This window comes from Austrofundulus limnaeus, unplaced genomic scaffold (genome assembly GCF_001266775.1).
Source record: "Austrofundulus limnaeus strain Quisiro unplaced genomic scaffold, Austrofundulus_limnaeus-1.0 Scaffold21, whole genome shotgun sequence".
NCBI classification, from domain to species: Eukaryota; Metazoa; Chordata; class Actinopteri; order Cyprinodontiformes; family Rivulidae; genus Austrofundulus; species Austrofundulus limnaeus.
This window is the reverse complement of record NW_013952423.1, coordinates 1,296,200-1,305,313: the sequence shown is the minus strand read 5'-3', so window position 1 is coordinate 1,305,313 and position 9,114 is coordinate 1,296,200. Positions and strand designations below refer to the sequence as shown.

General features: G+C 39.7%; 1 protein-coding gene across 1 annotated transcript in view; it reads right to left on the bottom strand.

The window, feature by feature from the left end:
* The window catches only part of tlcd3a (TLC domain containing 3A), a 22,742-nt gene extending 14,908 nt beyond the window's left edge, over positions 1 to 7,834 (bottom strand). Inside the window, exons 1-2 of the mRNA XM_014003976.1 lie at positions 7,436 to 7,834; positions 3,574 to 3,660 (exon numbers count right to left, since the gene is read on the bottom strand). Of these exons, the coding sequence (XP_013859430.1) occupies positions 3,574 to 3,660; positions 7,436 to 7,557 (209 nt within the window). The 5' untranslated portion in view covers positions 7,558 to 7,834. The remainder of the gene's footprint in view (positions 1 to 3,573; positions 3,661 to 7,435) is intronic.
* Between the last annotated feature and the right edge of the window lie 1,280 nt (positions 7,835 to 9,114).

Here is a 9,114-nt window from a genome sequence, read left to right as displayed (position 1 = left end):
GCTGCCATGTGATTGGCTGATTAGAAATTAAGTGTTAACGAGCAGTTGGACAGGTGTACCTAATAAAGTGGCCGGTGAGTGTATATGAAACAAAAGTTTTTCCAGGGCATAGATGTTCTTCTTTAGAGAAATAAAAATGAGTTCAAAGTAACCCCACAATCTTACTAAATTAACAACTGCTTAAGAACTATTCATACATTTATTTCTGAAAGATTACAAGCAGAAACATTTTTTTAAATCAGGGAGCATAATAATAAAAAACAATTCACATTTAACAAAGTGTACCTTTTGGAAAAAGGTCAAGTGCAAACACAATAATATAATAGTGTAACATAAAGTGTACCTTTTGGAAAAGGTCAAGTGCAAGCACAATAATAATAAAACAGAATTAACTGTTGAGAAGAGATTTTACTCTTTATAGCACCTGATTACTCTGGATTTCCTTTAAGGAAACTTCAGTCAAAAGGAAAAAAAAACAATCATCCAACTATACCTTTCTCACTCCTCTGCACCAAGCCAGTTGCTGAGACAAACAAGTTCATTAACATTTTCAGATGACAAAGAAACTCTTTTTCTGTACAACATGACCGGCAAGAGAAAATAACCTTTCACAAGGGACAGACGTTGCAGGTGTGGCCAAGTACTTCTGTGCCAGTCCCCTGTATGCTCCTGTATGTTTGGACCACCACTCTAAGGGGCAGGAATCTGTACTGATAGTGGGCTCCGTTTTGAAGCAAGACAAAGTGTTCTCAAATGAGTTTTCATCTTCTTCAGAGTCAGACTCTGATGAAGCAGCCAGTAGGGCACACTTTTTCTTTGGTGGCTCTGAAGTTGTTGCTTCCAAAGGTTTCTTTGCARCATCCTGGCTTTCTTTAAGCAAATTAAGGATTGAGACCCACACCTCATCCCTCTCAAGTCTGGGTATGCTCTTGAGATCTTTGAATCTTGGATCTAATGCAGTAGCAATCTTCAGATATGCAGTGTTGGCATTTTGCTTCTGTGTCTCCAGGTCTGCTTTAAATGTAGACTTGAAACTGACCACGTAGGCAGGATCATCATCTGAGCTGTCCATCACCCGAGAAAGAYGGCAAAAAGCAGGTAGGACAGCAGAGCAGGAAACATACTTTTGTCCTCCCAGAATTTCAGTCACATACCCGTAACAACAAAAAGTCAAAAATATTTTATTCAACTCATATTGCATTTACTTAGCTAGCATAACCTGTCTTTTACATATATGGTTTATTAACACAAACACTATTTTTTCTTAAAACAGGAAATTATAAATAATATCAAGTAAAATTTACCTGCAAGGCTCCAGGGGTGTTTCCAACCTCTTCAGTTTGTCCATTTCAGCTGTAGTTGGCATGGACATCTTGGTCTTGGGTATGGCAAGGACTTGTCTCAGTGGCTGCTCATTTCTGATGACACTTTTGATCATGTACAGTGTTGAATTCCATCTGGTAGGAACGTCTTGAATGAGTGATTCTTTCCTTTGTCCATGTTCAGTTTGTTGTTGTTCTAACTCTGCTGCATTTGCTGGGCTGTGTTTAAAATGGCCCACAACTTTTCTGCATTTGGCCAGGACATTTTCAAACACACTGTTCTGCAGAGACACTGTGACAGATCGTTGAAGACTGTGTGCCACACAGGGTACGTGTTCAAATGGCAGATGTCTAGCAGCAGCCACCATGTTTCTTGCACTATCCGTGCTAAGTGTGCTGACTTTATTTGTAATGTTCCATTGCTGGGCAACATTAATAAAATGTTCTGCACATGTTTCAGCAAAATGTCTCTCTCCTGTTTTCATTACTGTCAGGGCATGTGACTGTAGCTTCCACTGTTCATCAATGAAATGCACAGTAACTCCAAGGTAGTTATGATTACCCAGCGATGTCCAGTAATCTCCTGTGAGAGCAACTGTTGTTGYACTTTGTAACGCTGTCACTTTTGTAGCTCTCTCTTTTTCATATAACTCGTGAATTTTTCTTTTGATGGTTTGCCGTGAGGGAGGCTCATAGGTACTGTCATTAGTTGCAGTHCTAAGGACGTCACACAGACCGACATCTTCCACAATGCTAATAGGCCTGCAGTTTGTAGCTATCCACTTTGATATAGCATTCGTTATCCTGTCTTGCTTTGGTTTATCTACCTTTCGTCCACATGCTGCATCCAGCCTTGTCTGCAGAAGCCTCCCTCCACTGTTTGTTGCAGCTTCTGGTTGGTTAGCATCGACGGTGTGTTTTGAATTTAAATGGTACTTCAGGCTTGAAGAACTCCGGTGGTAGGACAGTTCAATGCTGCAGTACTTACAAATAACTTTCGTTTTATCCAAACTACCATCGGGAAGGGTTTTGAAATGAAAGTGACCATGTAAAATTCCAGTACCTGTCTTCGAGTTTCTGTCCATACTGCTAATTTTCTTGGTTTATGCGTGCGCAGCGCTATAAGGCCACGTATCAACAACAAAGGCTCTCATTGGTTGAGACGTGTTACGATGGCTTTCAACAGCCAATAGTGATCAAGATCCTGCTCCCCGTGAGAAATGGTTTGTGTGCGTGTGTGTATGTGTGTTGGTCTGTGAGAAACTAATCTAACTGCGTTAACGCGCGTTAAAATAATTATCGCCGTCAAGCATTGGCTGCGCATTAACGTGGCCAGMACTAATTTTAATACAATAGAAACACAAAACACACAATGTGCTACATTTGGACATCTTGTCAGTTTGTGACACGCAGCATTTTATTTTCAGAGGAACATAAATGTTTAATAAACTAATCAAAGAGCTGCTTCTTGAACAAGAAAAGTATTCTTCTATACCAGAAGTGTCCAATCCTGATTCAGTGACTGTTCTGCAGAAACCAGTTTATCACCCGTTTATTCAAATCAGGTATGCTGGAGCAGAAAAACCTCTAAAACATACAGGACTGGACACCACTGCTCTAGGCAGATAATTTGGAAAAACTTTTCCAGGTTCTCCCAAATTTTCAATAGGTTTCGTTTTCATTTAAAGACATTGGGGACCGGTTGTAGATTGTCCAAGGTCCACTTCTGGCCCTCAGGCCCTGTGTTGTCCAAATGCTCTCATAAACTCAAAAACAACAATACTGAGGATAAAACCTTAAACACAAAGATTGACGTGATAAATTCTCATTGAAACAGTAAAATATTTGAATTTTCAGCTAATTCAGAGAGGTTTGGTTATGAATATGGTAATGGTTATATATATGTGTGTGTATGTACACATATATATAAAAAAGCAAAAACAATAATATTTATGACAATATTTTTATACTAGATGATTTTACAATGTGGGTGTTTTTATTTAAAATATTAAATGCTGCAAATGTTCATATTCTCAGTTTAGATGGGAGCATGTTTGATTAAGTTGTAAGAAGGGGCAGGACTAGTTAAGCTAGTTGTTTCATCTCGCCCCTTCTCAAACAGTTTTTATGTTTTTTTCTTCACTTTTTTATTATATTTACAGAAGTTATGTTCTGGATAAAGAAAAAAACAACAACAACAATGTTGGTGATGAATATCTCAATAAAAAGGGTTAACAGGATAAAGACTGACTTGTCATAAATAACGTCTCCTCTGCACGATGAAACGATGATGACTCCTGCTGTGGTTGCCATAAGAGCATGGATGGAGGACACCAGCCTGCAAAAAACAAAAAACAGAAAAGATAAACTTTAACTTTCAGATTTGTTATCTGAGGTAATACTGATTGTATAAAGGGGCAAACAGGAAGTAAGAAGTGTTCATTCAGGTGAGAAACACTGAGCAGTCAGAGCTACAAGTCACCGTCAGAGGATTAGTAACATTTGGCCTCAACTTTCCTCTTCTATAAACAGACCCGTGACATAAGAGAAGTCTATGCTGAAGAGTCACAGTGAGCGTGAACGGTAAACTCGCTACACCTCCGGGTTTTATAGTAACATAAAAACATTTGGTTTGTAATCTTGTTTCTGCCCCTGAACTTTCAGGAGGTCGTGTCACATATTTGTCAAAACGATGAAGGACTGTTTCAGTTTGGACCAGCTCTCATTTTGGCCGCTCTCCAGTTTGGCAGCGCCGACAGTAAGCCGCTTTGAAATAAAAAAAAAAACAAGTAATTTATTCTCCGTCGTACTCACTGGAGCCATAATAGCCCCTTTAACACAACGTTTTCTTTAGGGATAATGTTTCTCCTATGGCTGAGGGTTACGTAACCACCCTCACATCACCAAGGCGATCAGAACATGACCGAGGAATCCCACTTTTAATTTGGAGAATATTTCTGATCTCATGGCCACGCTTAAACGGTCTTTTATAGACAATCTGTCAGAATAGAAGCCAGTGATGACTGGTGTGCTGTAGGCTGCTGTGTTTGGGATGAATTACATCAACCAGAGTTGAATAACAAGAAAAATATACATTGAATAAGTAACAGCTATGAGTGGAGCAGGAGATGGGTTAGAAGGGTGTCAAATCCTGGTACTTAAGGGCCGCTTTGCTGCATCGTGGTGGAATCGAACCTCCGACTCTCTTGCCGGATGACACCAGCTTTAACCACTGAACAACAGTCTCCTCAAAAAAAAAAAATAAAAATAAAAATAAAAAACATAAAACCTAATTTATAGTTGACCAGTTAAAATGTTTGTTAGCACACTTATCTGCTAATGCTAACAGTTTGAAAATGCAGATTTCTGATTGGTTGGGTCAACCAATCAGCCGTTTGAAAGGATTCAGAAGATTTGTTGACATTTACAGAAACGGTTCACAATCAGCTCACTGAGGTTGATTTTTTTAAATAAATTAAATGGTGAACACATGAGCTGTGGAAGGCCTAGTAAAACTTTTTTTTTTATCCAAACATACTCAATATACTAACACACACACACACACACACACCAGGTTTATGCCTTGCTGCCTCCTGTAGCTGTGTGGTTGCATTCTGTGTCACAAGACTCAGATTTTTTACACAGCCCATTCATTGTGTCCGCCAATCCCCCCGCTCCCCCAGCTGACAAAATGCTGAGCTTGATGGGGTGAGGAGAACGAGGAGGGAGGGTCGGGGAGAGAGAGAGAGAGAGAGAAAAGGTTAGAAATGGCTTGCTGCCTTCTTCGGCTGTGTTGCCTGTTCTTTTGCTGCTGTGTCAAGCAGGTCTTTCCTTCCTACAGACTGCTAGGTCTTTCCGTGCACTGCTTGCCCCGTCAAAGTGTCTGACAATCAGGAGTCGGGACTTTTCCCTCCTCTGGTAAATAGGATATGTAAACTGGGGGCCACGGGCACTGCAGCAGAGTGAAATAAAGTGACAGCAGAGGCAAAAAAGAAAACAAGCAAACACTGAAGTGCATTTCAGGAGAAGAAGGGTGTCTCCTTCTCTCTCTGCTCATCACAAGAACATCAACTATAAAGCAGGCATGTTTGTGATCCGGATCAATAATTATCTGAAGTGAAAATATTACAACCCTTGAGCTGATTGACTTTGTAACGTCCACCTAAATGGTCAAAATCAGAGAACATGTGCGCAGGATCTGATACAGGGTTTCCTCCTGTGTTTTATAGGCCAGACTTTACYTCTGGGGTCATATTTTCACCAGGCTTACCTAGTTTTCTGGGGGACACCCTGCTGAGAGCTAGCCTTCATAAAATATCCAGAGATGGGAATAAACCTTTCTACCTTCTTGGACTCTCAACTTTATGCATTGCCCGTCTGTGTCTGATCCTGCCTTCTCAACACAGCTGTGTAAAATACCCATGACATTAGTGTTTATACCCCAAACAGTCTGAGTCTGCAGAAAACTCAACCAACCCATCACTCTGATTCCCATCAACTTTGACGAGCAAGTTTTCTTTCACTTTGTAAAATACAGTCATCATATCGTGTCACACCAGAAAGACGGCCATGTCTTTGCTCTGTCGTTGACCTGACAGAGGTYTGTTAGATGTACCAGACTTCAGGTGCAGGAAGTCAAAAGACGGCCCATGTTCTGGATTTGGTAACTGCATTCACAGGCTACATTCCTAGCTAGCCCCTGAAGTTGGTTTTAATCTTTCTGACACAAGTTCTTGTCCGATTCAGTTGTTTTTCTTTATACCTTTAACTAATATTTCCCAGGGTTTTTAAGATTTTTGAATGTAGAGCTGCACGATACTACGTTTTAGCCTTATCATCACAATGAACGTGTGCACAATAGTCACACCGCTGCTCTGTGATGTAGTAAATTAACTCAACATGTTATAGGAACTAAATCACTAAACCATTGGGGTGTAAATCATCAGTTTTATCACAACGCAATTATATTAAAGTATTTAAGTTATCTGTTGAAAATTCCTCGCCAAGTGGGTTTTGGTCTTTTCGACACCAGTTCTTGTTCCATTCAGGGCACACCAGTCATCTCTCTGTAGTTTCAAGTCTTTAGCTAATTATTCCCAGGGTTTCAGGACAAGTTGGGTGCTCCATGGTTGGGTGTTTCAGATCTTTCCATTAGGCTTATTCTGCATTTTCTGGGTGTTACGTTTCTTAGTAAACTCGTGGACGTACCAGAAACGGTGTATGCGTTGTGGGTGTAGAGCATATTACAGTTAACTACACACATAGTCAATTATTTGTTGTTGATTTTAAGTTACACAAAGGTACACAACATCCAAAAATATTGATCTATAGGGAGAGGATCTAAAAAAAATACAGTGTGTCAACCCTTTTAGGGCAAGGATGCGTCTGCAACCAGCTCTGCTGTGTGTGTGTGTGTGTGTGTGTGTGTGTGTGTGTGTGTGTGTCAGCTGAGCATTAGTAAATTGGCTGAAGTGTTGTTCAGGAGCAGGACTCCGTTTGTTCCTCCACACAGCTAACTCAGCAGCTCAGAGAGGGATTATCCAGTCGGACAAGTGGTCCAAACGAGCCCAGAACTGAACAGAACACAGGTGACCATCAACCCCTGACTCCCTCTTTTCACTCACCAGTCAACAAACTACACAGTTTACAAACCCCCTGAAACAATGAGTTTAAAACCAAAAATAAGACATGATTAAAGCTGGGGATTGTTGGGGAAATACCCAGATAAGAGTCTCAGATTAGTACTATTTATAATCTACACTGCTTAAAGATAAATTCAAATGCATAAAATAAAAAAATACACTTAATGACGTTTACACTAGGGCTTCTAAGCGTTTTCGTGGACAGGACCCACAGTTTAAATGTGCCTGTTTAAAAAAATAAACAAAACAAATAGTGCTTTTATATTTAAGAATAAGTACTTGTATTTAACAGTGAATAAATRAATAGTTTAAAGGAAGATAAAGTGCATTAGCTTAAGTAAGTCTACGCGACCATTACTACTAGCTACACCTGACCAAGCCAAAGGGAGCCGATGCTTAGCTAACATTTCCGTTATGTAAGACATTGAACGGAGCAATTTTTATTATTTTTATGTTTTTTTTTTATTTTACCTTTCGCTGACTAGAACCACGTCGGCATCGTTCCAGTGTTTAAACACACTCGGCAGGATTCTCCTGAAGGCGAGGAAAAGACCGGGGAAAACTACAGCGCCACAAGCTAAAACTTGCAACATCCTGCTGCTATTTTTCCTCTTAAAAAAAACAAAAAAACACCCCGGCGTCCGGACGGAGACCTGGATCTATCTCTCTCTCTCCCCGCTCCGGGGTTCCTCCAGGCGGGTCTCCCGTCAGCTCACACGCCGCTGTGAGGCATTTTCTTTTCCAGGGCACAGCTTCGGTGCTTTTTTTTACCCGGGGATCGGGTCCACCATCAACACACAACCACTCTGCCGAAGCGGAGCAGCATCCAGCAGCGTCAAATGGTTGGCTAGTTAGCTAGCAAACGAACAATACTTCCGGTGTGTGTTACCAGCATAAAAGCTTCGACACGCGCTTCCGGTCGGAACTTTAATTTGAAAGCCAGCTTGTTTTTGCGGCTGTTTTACATCTAAAAAGTTCAACTTGACATGTAATTCTTATTGTAAAAACGTGTGAATACTAAAGATTCAGTCTTTTTAAAATAACATCAAACATATATCTTCACACTTTGGTTGTTGCAATAATAACCATTTACATGAAACCTTCAGAGATGTAAGATACAAAATTAACACACAGCCTTACGTTTTTGGGGGGGCTTCTCAATGTTACACTATGAATTGTTTATGTTACATATAGATTGTACGTGTATATAATCTTTCCAATGATAAATTTTAGAGACAAAAAAAGACTTATCCTCTTAATTTGCCACTAGAGGGCAGTATAAGAGTCATGTAATCACAAAGTTGGGGGAAAAAGAAGCTGAGGAAAAACAAAAATACTTTGAAAAATGGAGCTCAGCAATAATTTCTTCTAATTTTTTCCCTGTAAATGGAAATAGTTCCATACAAAAAAGAAAAAAAGAAATTTATGAATGGAGGGAAAGTCAGAAGTAGTTTGAAAACAAATTTTCAGCTGACAGGAAGCTACTGGTGGAGATTGTTATTTAGTTTTAATTTTATTCAAGCTATAGTGGATAAGACACTTTTTTTTACATTTATTTAAGTCAATTTATTTATGTCTACTCTTGATTTCTGCCACAGAACATAACTGAAAGTTCTGGCATTTATTTTTTTTTATTACCTCTAGAGAAGAGTAAGAGGAAGGAATGACGTACTATCTATTGCTTCAGATAAAAGGAGATTAACTTTAAAAGGTATCTACAGGTGATTTGCTACCTGACATTTCCTTCGTTGGGACAGTTTTGCTTTCTTGGAAACTCTACAGCGGCAGACGTCACATCTTATGATTCCCTTTCAGAACGCACTTTTTAAATCTGTGCAGCTTTAGTGAGAGATCAAATCCACATCAATGTTACTCCAACATCTTATCTGGTAGAAGTGATGACAGGAAATGAGTTTGAAGAGATTTTTTTGTGGTTTGGTGGTGAGGACGTCAGCTTCCGCTCTATTGGAAAACAACCAACTCAGTTCTTTAGATAAGAGAGTTACTGTCAAATGAGGTCACCAAGATCTGAGGCCAGAGGGGCAAAGATGATTTCCAAGAAAAAACTTAGAAGAATTCCTGAATTATTTTTTAACACTGCTTTAACCTCTGGTGGCCATGCTGAATGTTAATTTAAAAAAAACACGCAG